This window comes from Indicator indicator, chromosome 8 (genome assembly GCF_027791375.1).
Source record: "Indicator indicator isolate 239-I01 chromosome 8, UM_Iind_1.1, whole genome shotgun sequence".
NCBI classification, from domain to species: Eukaryota; Metazoa; Chordata; class Aves; order Piciformes; family Indicatoridae; genus Indicator; species Indicator indicator.
Genome location: NC_072017.1, coordinates 6,192,237 through 6,211,603, shown reverse-complemented (window position 1 = coordinate 6,211,603; position 19,367 = coordinate 6,192,237). Strand labels below are relative to the sequence as shown.

General features: G+C 45.0%; 1 protein-coding gene across 7 annotated transcripts in view; it reads right to left on the bottom strand.

Annotated features, from left to right (window-relative positions):
- Nucleotides 1-19,367, bottom strand: part of APBB2 (amyloid beta precursor protein binding family B member 2) — a 107,741-nt gene that overhangs the window by 9,645 nt on the left and 78,729 nt on the right. For 2 of the 7 annotated variants that reach the window (XM_054382861.1, XM_054382858.1), the window contains exon 9: nucleotides 8,232-8,237. The exons of the other annotated variants lie outside the window; for them this stretch is intronic. In XM_054382861.1, the coding sequence (XP_054238836.1) occupies nucleotides 8,232-8,237 (6 nt within the window). The remainder of the gene's footprint in view (nucleotides 1-8,231; nucleotides 8,238-19,367) is intronic. 7 annotated transcript variants of the gene reach the window in all.

The window sequence follows — 19,367 nt, the reverse complement described above, 5'->3', positions numbered from 1 at the left end:
ATGCTGCTGGGGGCACCTGGCCCTCTCCTCAGCTCAACAAGCACTGCCTCAGCACTGCGGCAGTGCACAAAATGCTTTGACTGAGCCTCTCTGGTGCTTGGTCCTGTAGCTTCTGTAAAGACCATCAAAACCAGTGTGTCCAGCAGGGGTAGGGAAGTGATCATGCCCCTGTACTTGGCCCTGGTGAGGCCACAGCTTGACTACTGTGTTCAGCTCAGTATAGGAAACACATTGAGGTGCTGGAGCCTGTCTGGAGAAGAGCAGTGAGGCTGGGGAGAGGTTTAGAGGGCATCATACAAGGAACAGCTAAGGAAGCTGAGATTGTTTAGTCTGGAGAAGAGAAGGCTGAGGGGAGACCTTACTGCTTTCTACAAATATCTGAAAGGAGGCTGGAACGAGGCCAGTGTTGGTCTCTTCTCCAAAAGTAACTAGAGAAAGGATGAGAGGAAATGGCCTCAAGTTGTGCCAGGGGAGGTTTATATTGGACATTAGGAAAAATTTATTTACTGATAGAGTGGTCAGGCACTGGAAGAGGTTGCCCAGGGAGGTGGTGGAGTCCCTATCCCAGGAGGGGTTCAAGAAGTGTGTAGACATGGAACTTCAGGTTACAGTTTAGTGGTCATGGTAGCTGGGTTATGGTTGGACTCAACATCTTAAAGGTCTTTTCCAACCTTAATGACTCTGTGATTCTATGCATTCATTAACAAGGTGGCACAGCACAACAGGATGAAAACCCAGCTAGTCCAGCAGAGTTGACTACTGAGAGCTAATCAAAACCTCATGGTGGTGTTCCAGACTCACACCCTAGTGCTTCACTGTAAGCACCTGGACAGCTTGAAGGAGGTAAACAGGCTAATGACACATGTGGGTTGTAAACATCCATAAACCTGCAGATGCTCCAGGCCTGCCTCTGCTGAGACAGAGTCACAGAATCAACCAGGTTGGAAGAGACCTCCAAGATCATCAAGTCCAACCAATTACCCAACCCTTAATTAGACCATGGCATGAAATGCCTCATCCAGTCTTATTTTAAACACCTCCAGGGATAGTGACTCCTCCACCTCCCATTCCAAAGGCCAATCTCTCTTTCTGTGAAGAACTTCTTTCTAAGATAAGCCTAAACTTCCCCCTGCACAGCTTGAGACTCTGTCCTCTTGCTGGTTGCCTGGGAGAAGGCACCAACTCCCACCTGGCTACAACCTCCCTTCAGGTAGTTGTAGAGAGCAGTAAGGTCTGCCCTGAGCCTCCTCTTCTCCAGGCTAAACACCCCCAGCTCCCTCAGCCTCTCCTCATAGGAGGAAATCTGAGTTCTTCAAAACCTGTGCCACTGCATCATGTGCAACTCTGCCAGCACCATCTGTTTGCAAATCATCAATCAAAATTAGGAGGTGAACCACCCTCCTGCCTTCTGACAGAGCACAAGCACTACTCCTGGCTCCATGAATTCATTAAGCCACCAAGATGCCCTGTGCTCACTGGAGTGGTCACACATGGCACCCCAGTAGCTGGGACTTGGAGATGATGCTACTGGCTGACAGCACTTGGCTCCTCCAGTGCCAGCAGGAGCCTGGCAGCCTTGATTTAGGCATTGCAGGTGCTGGAGAAAAAAAACAAACAAACAACAAAACAACCCACCTGTGCCTTGGGAGAACAAAACTGAGCTCTTCACTCCCTCTTGGTTTTGGGGATCTGCTCCCAGCAGCTTCAGTAACAAAAATTTGGGAAAAGGTTTGTGCTGTCCTAAACAGGACCAGAAGGCAACAGCTCCTTGTTTTGTCCAAAGCCTTGCATAACAAATAAGCCCTAAGACTGCTCTGTCATACTTCTTTCACTTCAGATCCCTTTTGGGTCACTTCATCTGTAAACCCTGGTTCCACTGCAGCTCCCTTGAAGCTGATTAACATTTAAGTGAGATTTATGTGCAGCCAGCCCTTCTGATAACAAAGAAGTGCAGAGTGACGTGCTTGCAATGTGAATGTCTGGCAAAGAGCAAATGCCTCCCCTCACCCCTCTGCTGGTTTTACACCTTGTGGGAAAAACAAAGGGGGGGGAAAAGGGTGAAAAACTTTTACAAAGCTCATGGCTGGATACAGAGCTGGAGTCTGTCTCAATGGGAGCTGTGTGTACATGGAATCTGCAGCATTTCAATCACAGCTCCTAGGAAAATTCCCTTCCATGTCAGTGGGGAGAGCAGCAAGGTGTTTAGTGGAAGAGTAATGTATCCTGTTGCAGAAAAAAGCTGTGTATTCTTCAAACTTTACAGTGCACCAGTTCTGTTGATAGGGGATTATAGAGAAGGGGTGCTGCAGAGTATAGTACAGCCTTGGGGGGTGGGCACAAGACAACCTCATGAAGTTCAATAAGGCCAAGGTCCTACACCTGGGCTGGGGCAATCCCAAGCACAGTAGCTCAAGATCAGTCTCCAGGAGAAGGACTTGGGGGTGTCAGTTGATAATAACTCAACAAGAGCTGGCAGTGGTCACTGGTAGCCCAGAAGGCAACCATGTCCTGGGCTGCATCAAAAGCAGTGTGACCAGCAGCATGAGGAATGGGATTCTGACCCTCTGCTCTCCTGAGACACCACCTAGAGTACTGCAGCCAGTTCTGGTGCCCACAGCATAAGAGGGACATGGAGCTGCTAGAGAAGGTCCAAAGGAGGGCCATGGAGATGATCAGAGGGCTGGAGAACCTCCCCTATGGGGACAGGCTGAGTTGGAGCTGTTCAGCCTGGAGAAAAGAAGACTCCAGAGAGACCTTATAGTGGCCCTCCAAGTACCTGAAGGAGGACTACAAAAAAAGCTGGGGAAGAACTTTTTTACAAGGGTTTGTAGTGATAGGATGAGAGGGAATGGATTGAAACTTGAAGAGGGCAAATTACGACTGGAGATTAGGAAGAAATTCTTTCCAGTGAGGGTGATGAGACACTGGCACAGGTTGCCCAGGGAGGTGATGGATGCCTTTTCCCTGAAGGTATTCAAGGCCAGGCTGGATGAGGCCTTGAGCAAGCTGGTCTAGTGGAAGGGGTGTTGGAACTAGATGATCTTTAAGGTCCCTTCCAACCCAAACCATTCTATGAACAGTAGATCCTTTTGCAGGTGTACATGACCCACTGGGCACTGGGTATAAATCAGTACTCTGGAAAAATCGAGACAGTTAGGTAAGAACATTAATTTGCTGCACAAATGGGCTGAACAGCTACAAACTTAGTAGAGATTTCTTAATCCTGGAGGAGCACAGGACTAGAGAGAGCCATTTTATAAAACCGATTCAGAGAACTGCAAAGGCAAGGCAAGGTGCTAAGCAGAAAGGCATTTCATTTGTATTTGCTCTTTTGCCCTCTTTAATTGGCAAATGTCTGCAGTAATTGACTAAACCTTGCCTAGCCCTACCTATTTAACACCTGGCTAAGCATCACTTAGCTGCTCAAGCCTGGCTGAATACCATCACATTAAATGCAATTTATGCTAATGCTGTCCTGTTTGAGTAGCAGTCACAGCCATTTGCCACTATTAGGCTAAAGTCCTAGGAGACAGCCCAATTAAGTACTGCCTGAAAGAGCTGCACATCCTCCATTACCTTCTCACCATCCACTTATTTCTTCAAAGCAGTGTAGAACTGCATCAACCCTATTTCCACCCCCCCTTTGGTTAAAAGCCCCCAACACTCTAGCCTTGAAGTCTGAAATACAATTTTTTTTTTTTAACCCATCAATCAAAATTAAATTGCTGCGATTTAAAACAACTGTATTAAAATGATACACATGCAGCAAAATGTAAATTGCTTGACAGATTTATGTATTGCAAATTGTAACAAGAATCCTTGAACCAGAAAATTGTGTCCTCTGGGCTTGGCTGAAAATGGATCGAAATTCACCCAGAATGGCCTGCAGTTGATTTCTATGCACTGGTGTGACCCTAAAGACTGCTGCCACTGTGGGGGGTCACAGAGCACACACCAGTGGGCTGTGGGAAAACCATCTCCTGAGTCTACAGCCCTCAAGTTTCACTTTGCTTTCCTGCTAACAGCTGAGAAGTGATTTGTGAAAGGAGCAAGAAAATAGGGGAGAGCAACCACCAGGGTCAGAAGGCACCTGGCAGGAGGCTGCCATTCCCCAGTGAAATATGAACATCCATGGGAGCAAAGAAAATGAGCAGAGGAGGCAGAAAAGCAAGGGAAGGGAGAGAAGGCACATGAGAAGAAAAGTGGATAAATATAACACCCACAAGACCATGCTCTGAGGGGGTTCTCCATGACAAACAGATATTTCAGCATCACAAATGGCTGAGAAGCTGAAGTGCAAGAAAGCCTGCAGTAATATGCAGGGCAAACCTTCTGGATTAACACTTCACAGCTTTTGTTGAGCCTGCTCTTTCAGACAGGAGAAAGGGGAATGATTTGTGGCTGAAATGAAGCCCAGGACTCCGTTCAGTTCTTGTCTTTTTGTTAGGGTCATGTCAAGGAGTTTGCAAAGTTAGGGAGAAAAACCTCAAAGGCAAGAAACCAGAACCAGATGAAACATGCAGCATTCACACAAACTGCAAAATGTGTTTGATTTACTGGGGACCTTTCCACTTCCATTTCACCTCCCAGATACCAGACAGACAGGGACTGATAACACTGCTTCCACACCCTTCAAGGGAAACCCACGGCTCCTTCGCCAGGTGACTACATCAACACTTTGGAATCAAATCCTGCAGGAGGAGGAAGAAAAAGAACTACTCCCATGAGTCTTCCCATCTCTCCCCAGTAGTCATTCTGCATTTAACCACACACCCTTCTCTCTCCTCAGTGCTCAGAGCTGGAGGAGATGTGGGAGAGAAAGATCTTCCCCTGTGTTTCTGGCAGTCGCTGTCGACCCTAAAAACATAAGAAAACCTTGCAATTTTTCTTCCTTCCCAGTGCTCCACACCACAGAGCTCCTGCACTTTGGCTGCTCATCAGCTACAAGCCAGACTGGGAGACTTGGCCACCACAACATCACCCTGGTCATTAATTTCTGATCCCACTAGTTAAGATGCTCTCCCAAGCAGAGATTTTTTGGGACACTTCTCATATTTCAGTTTCTCACACAACTTGAAAATTAGTTTCCTCACAGCAAAAGATCAGTTCTGCATTTATTAAATCCTCCTCAAGTGGTCTGGCATTGACAGAGTGTAGTAGCTTGTTTTTTCTAATTCATGCATAAAGTTTGTAGGGCAAATTATCCTCTGCTGAAAGGCTGTTTGCTTCACTGCTTAACAACGTCACTTGCTGACTCTCGAGGAGGAGCTCTGGCTACTTTGTGTGATACTCAGAGGCTTTAATCTGGCAGCCCTAAAAGACACAGCCTGCCAGTTTTGCTTTGATGTCTTATCACTGCCACAGCTCTGTGTGCCTCCAAAATTTGCTCAGGCCCTCACAGAGCTGATAGGTCCAGCACCCAGCACAGCTCTTACAAGCCTGAAAGTGTCTGCATGACTTTCACTCCAATTTCCTTGCTGCAGCCTGATCAATCATAGAATCATAGAATTGTTAGGGTTGGAAGGGACCTCAAGGATCATCCAGTTCCAACCCCCCTGCCATAGGCAGGGACACCTCACACTACAGCAGGTTGCTCAGAGCCACATCCAGCCTGACCTTAAAACCTCCAGGGATGAGGCTTCCACCACCTCCTTGGGCAACCTGTTCCAGTGTCTCACCACCCTCATGGGGAAGAATTTCTTCCTAACATCCAATCTGAATCTACCCATTTCTGGTTTTGTTCCATTCCCCCTAGTCTTATCATTACCTGGCACCTTAAAAAGTCTCTCCCCAACTTTCCTGTAGGCCCCCTTCAGATACTGAAAGGCCACAAAAAGGTCTCCTCGGAGCCTTCTCTTCTCTAGACTGAACAGCCCTAAGTCTTTCAGTCTGTCCTCACGTGCTCCAGCCCTCTGATCATCCTCATAGTCCTCATGAAGTTGCTCCCCTAGATGCACTTCCCACATCTCAACACTGGCCACCACTCTCCTCTTGTGAGGAGGGGATGGGACTCCCATCAGCCTTGCCACTGCTGCCTCCCAAGCCAGAAGGATGGCCCTGAGGTGTCACAAATAATATCCCTTTCTGCTACCAAGGGCTACATTCGACCCCTGCAAAGGGCACATATTTACATGGAGTCATGTCTAACCACAGAATTGTTTCAGCTGGAGAAGACCTTTAAGATCAACAAGCCCAACCATTACCTAACTCTGCCAAATCTGGTGCTAAGCCATGGTCCTCAGCACCACATCTCTGTGGCTTTTAAACACCTCCTGGGGATTCAGCTACCTTCCCAAGGTGGCAGGGCACTGGGAAGAGGATACCTGGGGCATGCTCCACTGGAGCATGCAGAACCCCACACCATGTGCTGGCAAGCAGGAGGGGGCCCCAGCTACTGAGCTAGTGCTTAGAGGCAGGTGGGGCTCACACAGCCAGTCAGATGCAAGGGGAAGAGTCAAGCAGCAGGTTAGATCTCAGCTTGTTTTGTAAGTGAACTTAAAGACTGAACTTTGGGAGCAAATCTTACAAAAATCCTTGACTGATGACCATTGCTGAAAATTTTTCATGGTGATTTTTTTTGGCTTTTAATTGCTTCTCAGCGTTTATGAACCAAGTGCAGGCTGGGGGCTGCTTTCCTGCCCTGCCCAGCACAGTTTTCAAGGCACACAAATGAGGTAGGTTGTCAAGGCTACTGCAGTTGCTGCTTCTCCTTTGTAGCACTGGAAAGTGGTGGTTCAACTCCTCAGGATAGCCAGTGCAGTATTTTTGATGAATGCTGACCTTCCTTTAAGCAAATGAAGGTGTGGTTATGCTTGAGAACCTCTGACCAGCCTCTTTGCAGCAGATCCTCTAAATCTGATTTTGACAAATAAGTATTTAGCTATTTCTGACAATGCTCCTACCTTGCAGCTCGACTTGGAAGACGTGGGCCTTTGTTTGTAAGGAATATTTAAAGATTTAATAAAGAAATGCATCAAGCTGGGATGCTCAAAGCACTACTACAGACTTAACTGAAGCCGACAGACTACTGTGGCAGAGTTAATCTCTCAGTGTGATTTATTTTTTCAGCAATGCTTCCTGGTTCTCTCCTTTGTTCCTTATTATTCAGACAGAGAAGACAGCAATTGTGCACAGACACTCCCCACCAATCTGCTTGCAGCACACTTTTGCCAGTGGTAGTCTGGGAGGATCCTTGCTTCCCACATGCATGAAACCCACATTAGATTGCAAAGCCATCAGCAAGAAAGTTCAAACATTTCCCTAGGCCAACACTGCCTAAAGAATTGATTAGAAACCAGCCAAGCCTGGAAACTGTTCTCATTATATTCCACCAAGCAAACATGAGGAATGGTCTGCATGTTTAAAGCACATTCCTTCTGCTCAGCCCCACTTTCAAGTCCCTGCAATTTTAAAGAGCAAACAACCCCCCCAAATCTCATCTATCAGTGAGAGCCTTTGGAGTGGAGCAGCCCTTGTGCTGCAAAGCACCTGACTACAATGCCTCACTGTCTGCGCTCCCATGAACCGGGAAGCATTGTAGAGAATCCCAAACGATCCCTTTGTACATCCAAACAAACCAAACAGACTGGGGACAACTTTTCCAACTCAAAAGACAAGCGACCAACCCAGCCAGATCCAAAACAAACACCACAGAGAGGAGATAAACGTTGAGAGAATTTATCCTGCTTCCAACTCTCGCTGAACACAGCTCTTAAACCCTCTGCTGTTAGCACCATGGGGTTTTAATTGGTTTTAATGAGAGGTAGGATTTTAATATATTGAATGAATTTAAATACATTTAATGCATTTAAATACATTTATTAATGCCTTTTAATACAGTTATTAATGCCTTTTAATACATTTATTAATGCCTTTTAATACCCTTCTTGCAGTTCAGTTTGCAGAAAACAATGTTTAAGTCTTAAACTCAAACAGCAGGAGCAACTGTAAAAACCAACACGATTTTATCCATCACTTGAGTTTAAACTGCTCTTAAGACTAGAACAGTTTGGCTTTGTGACCTGGAAAAAAGAACAAACCACAAACCACCCAACCAAGAGGCAATATCAACTTGACAATACTGTTAACAGCAAGGTGAAATGGTGACAGAGACAGACATTCACTGGATGAAGTTTAGCATCTGGTCACTGATACAAGCAATCTGATACAACATTGTTTGGTGCATGCCAGAAAAGGATAAACATGAGAATGCAGAAATAAAAATCATTTACCTCTCTCTGAATCCAAGGAAGCATAAAGAAACAGAAAGAGCAAGTTAGAAAGCACTCAGACAGAGCTCCAGCATATGAGACAGGGTAGCTGAGGGAACTGCTGTGCATTCAAGGGTGGCTGTCTGTTTGTAGCAGAGCATATGGAAGCATACTGCCACTCTTTCCTTTGGACACTTAACTTTGGCTGAATCCTGTTGCTCTGAAGTTTGTATTTTTGGAAACACGCAATGAAGCCAACAGGCATCAGCTGAACTTGGAAGAAGCAGCACAGACATATCAACACTAGGAGGTAATGAAGCCTAAAATACCACACAGGAGTCTGGGAAGTAGAAGGCAGAAAGCATAAATAACCATAGAAAGTGCATGAACCCACCTGCTTCCAAAGGAACTCTTCTCAGATCAGACATTGACAAAACAAACAAGAATAATTCTGCAGGCTCTGAAAAGCTTATGTTGTTAAAGAGTAGAAAGATCATAAGAAGATTTTGAAATGTCTTTTGCAAAAGCTCATGTCCCAAGGTCACTGAAAGCTGAACCCTGAAGAACTGACAGCCTGGGGAACAACTTCAGATGAGCACTGGCTGAGGTCAGGACACATAACATCAGTGCACACCTTCCCTTCTGAAGCACTTCAGGAACCACTAACTCTTGATATGATTTAACCAACATCCCTCTGCCAAAGGTGAAGGCAGGTAGGAGAAGCACAAGGACCCCTGGCTGGAGCTGTACACAGAGCTGCTCTGCCTGCCCTGCCTGAGCTCCAGGGAGGGCTCATTGTGGGTACCAACCACAGCTGGCTTCTTTCTAGGTCATGCCAGCCAGCAGGATGCACCAGCAGTGTGAGTTCACAGATACATGCACACTTCTGCAGCCATCATGTGCAAAAAGAGCACAGTTCTGTGTGACATTCCCACAAAGGTGAGCTGTGCTGGGGAATGAGGGGGTTGCTGCCTGCTTCTGCCTACCCCTCCTCAAAAACAGGTCACCACTTTATGCAACCTACAGTGACCCTCCAGAAGAGAGGGTCACTGCTTAGTCCTGCTCTCCCACTCCTTCCTCATGCATTCATCTGGGAACTCCCCTCTTTTAAGAAGGGCTCATCTCCAGTGAGCATCCAAGCAAGGTTCATGCCCTGTGCACAACGATGTGGGACCCAACATCATCCTAGTTTGTAAGTGAGGCTGAAAAAAAAGGAGTGGAAAAAGGATGGAAAAATCATCTCATCTCAAGTAGTATGGGCAGGGTTAAACACAGAGCATGATGAAGGGAAGTGATCCAGTTCCCATTAGACATCTCACTTTAGCAAGCTTGCAAAGCTTCCAGGGCTTGAGCTGCTGCTTAGAAATGGGCTGGGGAGTAGATCTGGAATAAGGAAGCTTTCTAAAGCCAGGTTGCAACTAAACATATATATGGTTAGTTAATATGGATCTATACATACACAGCTAGAGGTTTAATTTTTTTCTCATGTTGAGGTGAAACATCTCCTGGTGCAACTTGTAGCTGTTGTCCCTGGTAATCTCCATGTGGCTCCTTGTGAAGAAAAATAATTCACTGGAACAATCTCTCCAGGGACACGGTAGAGTTCCCATCACAGGAGGTTTTCAAGATGTGACTGGTTGGACAGGGTGCTAGACAATCCCATTTCCTCATAGAAGGTGGGATCTTATGGACTTCTGGTGTTCCTTCCAGCCTGGGCTGTTCTATGATTCTATGGAAACAGCCAGGTTGGAAAGAAGATCCATATTTAGAAATGTAATGGACATTCCCAGAATTTTAAAAATGGAAGTATGAGAAAGAAGAAACAACACAGGACTCTGTTCCACTTCCAGGCAGTGAACTGGGAGTTTCTCCTTCTCAATACCCAGTGGTGATATGTGTGGATCTTCCCAAGCAAAACCCCACTCATTCCTTCACTTCAGCTACATGTCTTTTCTACTAGGCTTTGCAGAACCAGCAAGGACTTCACCATGCCTATTGCTAACACTTTCTAAACTAAGAGGTTAAAATTAGATCTCAATATAGCAAATATTGCAAATTTTTCTACCTTAAATGGACCTTGATTCTACATTTCAGTGCCAATTTGAAATTCAGAATTGAAAAGTAGTATTCATTTTACTTTCCCAGAAAACACAATGTTTCTAAGTAATATGAGAGGCAAAATACATATAATTTTCTGCATGCATTAATCACTGACTTTATATGAAGTAGACAAATAAAGATTATCTCTCACAAAAAGCTTAATATTGGAAAAATCTTCCAGCAATTTAATCATAATGGACTGGGGAGGGTAGCAAAAAAAAAAAAAAAAAAGGGGAAAAGATGTATCTTGGATCTATCAGATTTTGAACACAGTATAATTAGATATAAAACATGACCTGCTGGTGCAAACACTTAAAGGGAGATCTGTTAATTCCCCTATCATTATGCAAGATACAACTGTGCAGAACAAGCACCACTGCAGCTGCCAGCACAAAGGAAAAAGCACAGGAGGGAATTCAGGAAGGTGAGAGAAAAAGGCAAACAGCTGAACTTCCCTTGGTGGTGAGCTGGGGGACTCCCACAGCATGAGATGCACATGGATCAAAGGGGGCTGCATCCTGCTTCTCACCAGTTAATGACAGCTTTCCAGTTAACCCAGAGTCTCCCCACACAGTGTCTTCCAATTCATGGATTATTTGCCCACAAAAGACTAGTTGCACCCAGGCAGCTTGAATACTGCTGAATGATTTACCTTCAAACTTCAATAAATAAATACTTAAAGATTCACTTCAAGGCTAAAAAGCAGACATGGGAAGTTTCGGTTCAAACGGCAGATTTAGCTGATGGCTTTAAGTGCCAGGAATGCTGCAAGAGCAGCTGTGCCAGGGCTTTGGTGTGCTGCTCTACATATCCTGACCGAGTTAAAAGGAGTCAAGGCAGTGCCTGCCAACCATGTGGGAAGACAATGCCCTGAAAAGTGTGTCAGGGCTGCTACGCAGGGTCTGAGCTCCATTTCTGAGGGGAAAAGGCCAAGAAACAACTCAACCCACCAGACAGAGGCTTGCAGTGCAGAGGGACACAGCAACACTGTGCTGACACAGCCAGCCCAAGGGGCCTGGCTCAGTGCTGGGGTGAAACAACATGCCCAGGAACCCTGGCAGCTCAGGTCCACTAGTGCCCACCCACCCCTGTGTCTGGGACAGACACACTGGACTCCAAATACCCCATGGCTGCTACCATTGTGTCTTCTACTTCAGCAAGGCTCACTGCAAGACTATAGTGTGATGGAGAGGAGATCACACCACCAAACCCAACAGGTTTTGTTCTTGCTGGCATCTCCAATAAGGTGTTTAAGGGGTGATGCTTCAGCTCATGATTTAGTGGGGCACCACACTGCACACATGCCTTGGAGAGTGTCAGGAGTCTAATTCCTGTAGCTGGCAGAGTTAATCAGTCTACAACCCAACACTTCACATCTCTTCATCCCTGTAGCTTCCCCTGGAGTCTGGCTAACTGCACCGTACCCAGTTGTCTATTTTTTTTAATTGAAAAAATAAGGCTGCTGCGTGTCATCTACACCCTGAGCAGGTACAGAGATCTACCTTCCAACCTCCAAAGTCCTTAAACATTTTCAGGTGGGACTACACCCAGCAGCAGCAGCAGCTCTGACCATCTCTCTTCCCAAGAGATAAGAACCAGCTGAAACATCTTTGCTTTTTAATGACTGACTTGATTAAAAATAATGATGCATGGTACAAGCCTTTTGTCTTTATTACAGCTTTAAGTACTTGCCCAAGCAAATCCTCTGAGGCACAGAAGAGGTCCTACTCTGGTTTCTAATTTGTAATTATGAAGTCTAGCAGCACTTAATGAAGCAAAATATTTATGTAATGTGTACTTACACCTGAACAACATAACATGAACAAATAAAGAACCTTCATCTTGGTGCACTTAGAAGCCTCTCTCTTGCTTAGACAACAATGATGTCCTTCACTTGCATATGCTGCTTTCACTGAAAGGAAATTTTAATTGTAAATAGTCCTTAAGCTTTTTGTATTAGACTATTCCACCAGAACTGGCCTTGAGTTCCTGGGTCCCTGCCACCACTGGGATGGAGACTGAGTGGAAGTACAACTTAACACTTTCTGCAGAAATCCCCTGTTCACTGTAGGCCAGATTGTGCCATCAATTTTTAAGCAATTCTCCACCAGTAGCAAAGAAGACTTCTGCTTAAAAATTGATGGCTTGATCTAGCCTTCTGTTGCTAATCATATATTGTGAAGGCTACTATAATCTAGTTGGAATGCTATTACAAAAACCAAAAATAAAACATGAGCCTGACACATTGTATGAATTCACATTTTGTAAAGGCTAAATTGTGTCCTTAAGACCAGAGCCTTCAGGAAGTCCCACTGAAAGTTTGGGTGCTCGACATCACAGTGGTATCTGATAGGCAAGAGGCTTCCTTGTCACTCCTCAAGTTCTCTCCAGAAATAAGCAACCTCAGCTCACTTTACCATTTCTTCAGGGTTTCCCTCATCTGCACACACTAAATGAGAGAAGAAAGAGTGGGTGCACCTACAGCTCCCTGAAGCATACAGCTACCCCAGGCCATTCCCTCTCTTGACGTCAGTCAGGGGCATCTTTCATAACCCAGTGCAGACTGTTCCCCTCTCCTTAGGAAAAGTTCAGTTTGGCATGGTAAGAGAAACAAACACATTTCTGGAAGCATGAGAAGAACTCTGAATGGCAGGCCACCTTTTCCCCAAATCATTAGACTAGATCACTAGATCCATTTTAGATGGATCAGCTGGAGGTGAGGTGTTGTCATTGTTTTTAGGAATTATTACATTCAGCCATAAAGATATCTACAGTTTGGAAACTTCTTAAAACATACAGAGAAGGCTTTAATATCATCTCAAAATACTACCACAACAACAAGAAGTGAGGATGTTGTTTTCTTTGGCAGATACCAACCCAAATTCAGGGGCAGCCAATTATTTCCTAATAGAAGAAAATGAAACCAAATGCTTATTTACTGACTTGATATTCCTTGATTTACAACTGTTACATTTCAGTTTTTGACCTGGATTAACTTCAGTCAGAAAATGAAGTTATCTCAGCCTACCTCAAACTACACTGGAGCAAAGTCTGTACTCTAACACAAATTAAAGCTACAGAGAGCAGTTGATTCAACTCTAGAACTCTAATATCCACTGGATCAGAATTTTTGTGCCCAGTAACAGAGTTTTACTTCACATCACAAAACAGAGAAAACTCCAAATGGCAAAACAGAAAGCCTTGCTCAGCAGGTGCCAAACAAACTGTAACCAAACAAAAACCATCATGGACCTTCAACAGACACCTTATTTACCTAAAATACTCATTTACACAGTTTGATTCTCATCTGTATTCCAAGTGATGAGTGTTTGCAGTTTCTTCAGAGATAGAGTTGTTTATTAACATACAGCCACTGTCGGAGAAGGGAAAATTAACCTGTACTTTAAAAAAAAAATAAAAAAAGTAAAATTCTAACTGGTATCACACAATAAAACCTCATCTCTTTCTCTCTTTTAACTCCTTGTCAAAATAAATAAGTCAGTTTCTACTGAGAAATGCTCCGGGGCTAAATAATATCCTTTCCCTCACTTCTAAGTTGTTATAATTACATTAACTGCAAGGCAATAGCTACAAAAGCATAATTAAAGCCATAGTTTTAAGAGATAAAACACTTCATATATTTCCCTGCTAGAGATCAAGATTCAGCAATGTTTGCTATCCTTTAAGAAAGCAAAAAATACTGCACAGAACAGGGAGAGCAGTGAGGTCCCATAACATGTGGGAAACCTAATTTAAGTGTGAAGCTGCTGAGTTTAAAGAAAAAGATGAATGTGCTTGTCTCTCTTCCCTCCTCTCTGCACACAGAATAATGAGGATTCAAAGCTATATATCAATTAACAAATCAATGAGATTTCTCCTGCTGCAAATCCTCTATGAATACAGAGAGGATTAAGCAAGTACAGGGAGTTCAGGGCAATATATTGCATTCAAATCATGAAGTTTCCTCTGCTGTCAAAAGAGCCATTAATCATTTCACTTCAACTAAATATATAGACATAGATATAGACATATATTTATCCCAACACAAGGTGTAATACTTCTGTCTTTAAACATGGTTACTTCTTTTGGAGCTCTACAAAGATTTAATTTGCACAACCACCTCCATTGTCAGTTCTGGGTGGAAAGAAGAAAGCCCAGGCTGGCTAGCTAGCTAGAAGTTAGCTGGGAATTACACATAAACAATTACACAGGCAATGTGTAACACAGAGAGGTTTCTTCTCTTCAGTAAATGAGGTTTCTGCTGTTTGTAACTACAGCATCTTATTATTTATTAACACATCATTATTAGTAAAACAAGTTATGACCATCCTCTACAGAATCAGGGTGGTCAAGATGCAGACCGTTTAGGAATGTGTAATTCCAAGCTGAACACAGTTCCCCAACCCTATTAATCATCAGTTAGTTTACTGCTCAAATGAGCAACATTGGAAGGGATAAAGGAGAGGGAGAAGAGCATCAAACACTTACCGCCCACCACACAGTCCAGCATTTCTGCCACACTGCTCTCCTGGATGTTGTTAAGTGTAAGCTCTTGGAGAAAAGAAATCTGACTTGTCTTTGTCACCCTCCAAGCTGTAATTTGCCTTGCAGGCATCCACACAGAAGCTTTAAACTAATGGACCAGAGCTTTGAAAACACAACCCAACACAAAGGCTGCTCCTAAGGTGAGGCTGCTGCCTAGGGGGGCTGGCTGAGGTTGTTTTTTTCTTGCCACTTTTCAAGTTTCTTACCTTTCTGTTGCGGCGAACAGGAACCGAATGCCGAGCACGTTACACACAAACAGCCAGCGCAAGCTCTGCCCGGTCCCCGTCCTTCCTTAGTGTGTATCTAGGCAGCAGCTGATGCGGCGTGCACTTGATGCCGCCCTGTACTCACTCGTACTTCAACGGCGGGGGCCCAACACCCCCGAGAACAGCAGCTCATTCATTTTGCATCGAGTTGAAGCACATCCTGCCAGCTCCCACTCTCCTCACAGACTGTGCACGCCTGTGTTTGCGGGCTCCAGCTGTGAGGAGTGAGTGCTGCTCCCCGGAAGGCACCGCTCCATCAGGGCTGTGTCTTTGCCTCCTTCCCTATCCTTGTGCGCTCTGCCCCGCACAAGAGGTCCCTCTCCTCCCCTTTGAACCAATCTTCGCTGCTACCGCCTTGGGTTTCTCGCCTGTAAACTTCCAAGATTAATCTGCTGTGACAGAAGCAATCTTTCATGGAAAGCTGAAGTGCACAGGGAGTCTTTCCCTCCCAGTTTTCCCAAAGCAGTGCAAAGCTTTTGCAGCGTGACTCTGAACTGAATGCAACAGAAGAAGAAAGGCTCTTTAAAAGGCAGTGAGGATTTACAGCCAAGCCCACGGATTCAGACAGAAGCACAACTGCCTTGGCTTCAATGAAATTATACCTGCTTATGCTACAAGTGATATTTATCCCTGAGCTGTAAAAACAAACACACCAAATAATTTGATTTTCCAGAACTGACACATGCACTAACAAGGAATCTAATTTACAGGTGCTGCTTGCACTGGAGGTGACAGCAAACACAATGCTCCTGGAGCTCTGGTTCTTACTCGGCAGAACTCCCCCGGAAACGTGCTCAACCAGCAATGAAAAGCCACTTCCCCAGGGGCTGCACTCAAAATGTGGCAGGGCTTCAATCCCATCCACCCACATCCTTGCACATCTCTCCTCCTGAATGCAGGGGAGCACCAAGAGGAGGCAAACTCCAAGCAAGGAACAACTGCAATGACATGAGGACACAGGTCACCGCCCTGCATGTCAGTCTTCTCCATCCAAAGGGCTCACTCCTTCAAACATGCTAGCGGAATTCCTTGTGGAATCACACTGCAAATGCCCATCATCTAGCCTCTTAAACTAGCTGAACTCAACCTGAGTGAAGGGAGGGGACAGAATGTGATCATGAGGTAGCTCCACCACCAGATCTGAGGGGGTGAAAAGCATTTAACAACAGTTTGCTGGCAGTCACTACTAGCCACGCAGATGCACTGGGAACAGGATGTTTGTTCACAGCCTAAATATACCCTGAGAGTCTAGTGAGGTTTCTTCTTTCCTATCTTCCTGTGTATCATCAACAAAGTTTGGCAGGACCAGTTACACTCACACAGCAACCTGTGCCATCCTGAAAGCTTTCCACGCGTTTCCACCAGAGTAACAAGCTGGAATTTAGTAAACAAATCTGTTGATGCTGCCTAAGAAAAAAACAGATCCAAATCTTTCTTTCTTGGATGTGCTGGATGCCCAACGCTAACACGAATTCAAGTCCATATAATAATTTTTGCACTGAAGCAAACAAGTTTCTGAAAGTCTTGCTACAAGTGTGCAACTCACTTGAAGGGGAAGGAAAGGGGAATTTTATGGGCAAGCAAAACAGCACCGGAGACTGGGTACATGCTGTAAGGTACCCATGCGCTATCCTTTTAATCCAGGTTCCAAATGTGTTCAACACAACTCGCTTAAACTTGCAAATGAAGGCAGGATTAATCTGATAACTATGACAACTCCCCTCCCTGTTACTGTTCTCTTGTTTCCTTCTCAGTAAGTAGCATACAACAGGATATGGTAGACTTCCAGCTGGCTGTGACAGCACTTGTGAGAACAATGTCTCTGACTTAAAAGGATTCTAAGGACAGAAGCCAAACTTTGCTGGTTTTAATATGCTGGAACAGTTTCTGGGAGAGAACCACTCTTTCTTGAACTTCCCTTCAGTACAAGAAAAGAGATTCAGCAGAACTTTGGAAATCTGTAAAAATGAGTAGAATTAAAACTCTGTCCCAGTCTTTGAGATTTTAGCTGGCTATCCAGTAAATGAACTGGGACTGAAATCTAATCCTCTCTTGGTTGTGATATTTTGCTAGGGGCTACAGGCAACACTTACTGCCTGCGCAGTAACAACAGGGCTAGACATTCTGGCTCTTGTCTAGTACAAGTGTTTCAGCTTCCCCTGCCCTTGCCTCACACTCTCTGCTCCTCTAACTTTGTGGCTTCTAGTTGCTGGCTATGGCAAGGGCAATAGATCTACCTCTGCCACCAGCAACAGAAAGTCTCCCAGTGCTTGGCTAGCAAGCAGTTTCTGAATAGGGAGAACAATTTGGGCCAAATGTCTTCCCATTTGTGCATACATCATTGTAGTAACCACAACTGTGCCCTCTATCTCACCCAAAAACGTGAATGCTAACCTGAATTTAAAATGTTCGGTATAGGCTCTGAGGGGTGGTGCTGTCTGATTTCTGATTACTTAGGAGTTTACTTGGCCAAACTTGGTATTCTGAAAGTTAAAGGTGAAACCCACACAGAAGTCTTTCATGTTTTAACAAACAATCATCAATAACTTCAGTTTTGAGACCACCCACAGAAACTGCAGGACTTGGCATTGGCTGCTGGGTTTGGCTGCCAGGCCCTCCCAGCAGTGGCTGCTGCCATGAGTAAACTCCCAGCACAGACACTGCACCCAGTCCCATTTCCCACTGCCAGCCAGCACCCTGAGCTTGCAGCCAACTCACCAGACAGGAGGGATCTTTGTACTGCAGTTTACCTACAGGCTGCAAAAGAAAGGAGCTTGCAGCAAGCAATGGCTGAAATTCATACAGGCAACATCATCACAAGCAAACAGGCCTGGCAAGGTGCAAACTACCCAAGAGAGCTCTCAGCTCACAAAGACCCAACAGATTCAACTCCTGCACTGCCACAAGTGCCAAATTCCAGGCAGCAGGAGTGTTTTGGGGCATGCCTGGTATATAAATACAACATGTCTTGTCCCAGGCTCTCCCAGCTACCATATGCTGCCCTCTCACGGGTCCTCAGCTGGGTTATGTGTCCCCAAGCTGCTGTGCTCCTCACTGGAGATACGGTTCAGCCAAGCTCATCGTCAGGGAGTGGATACCTAACACGGTAAAGAATCTGGGCTGTCTCCACACACTCAGCAGTGCTGATGTCCCAGTTCCCTGGTTAAACTGCCAGTGAACAGCAGGACAGCCAAGTAAATGAAATTAGCTTCTGCTCCAGGCACTGGGGAGGGATGGTGTTCTCCCCAAACTGATCAAATATTCGCATGCACGGCAAAAAGCTGTTTACCTCAGAGCAAAACACCAACTATCCCATCACACACAGCCCTGGTAACACCAGCAGAGCTGTGGCTTAGACTGAAGGACCAGTCAGCTGAGATCCTAATGATCACCCTAAGCATGTGCAAGGACTGGATCACATACAGAAAAAAAAAAGAGGCAAAAGGAAAATGAGTTTATCATCAAGGAACCTGAATTCAGTTTCAGTCTGAAACAGAAGGATAATGATATTGTGGCAACATTCACGTGAGGCCAAGAGTGTGTTTTTGTGGGCGAAGAGGTAGCTGGCCTTAGCAGCTCCATTCACACTGCTGCCTCACACTTTCAGACCTGCAGACTTGCAGTCCTTCGCTTGAGATAAAAGCAGAAGCAGGTTTGTATCCCAGCTCATGCACCTGCAGCATTCCAAACTGTTTCTGCCCTCCCATCATTGTGATCATCTACTTACATTACAAATTACCAAGCAGCCACAGCAGTGCCAAATCTGCTATTTTATCTGAAAGTTCTTATTATCTTTAAATGAGAGGGGAGAAGGTATGGGATGAGTGGGGAAACATTTCCCAAAGTTTAAATCCAGGTATATGAGACTCTTCATACGTACAAACAAGTTTCCAGCATCCATGGATGGATGAAGGAAGTTTGAGATACTACTTTGATCCCTAAAGGCTCAGAAGTGACAAAATGAATAAACATTTTATGAATACCTGGATTGGCAATATCCCAGAAGAGCTTTGTTTGTTTTTTGAACTGAGCTTAGCTCTTGAAGCCATGCATGTACTTCATAAATGAACTGCATAAGCAATTCCTTGGTTTGCTTTGCCTAATTCATCTCATTATGTTCCTGATGGTAGCTGAGCCAAAGGAGAGATGAAATGTAATCATCCTATTAAAATGCACATGATGTCCACCCTAAACCAAAGCAAGAATCTTCCTTAGTGCCTCTGTTTTCTTGTGGGTGTGGGTACTT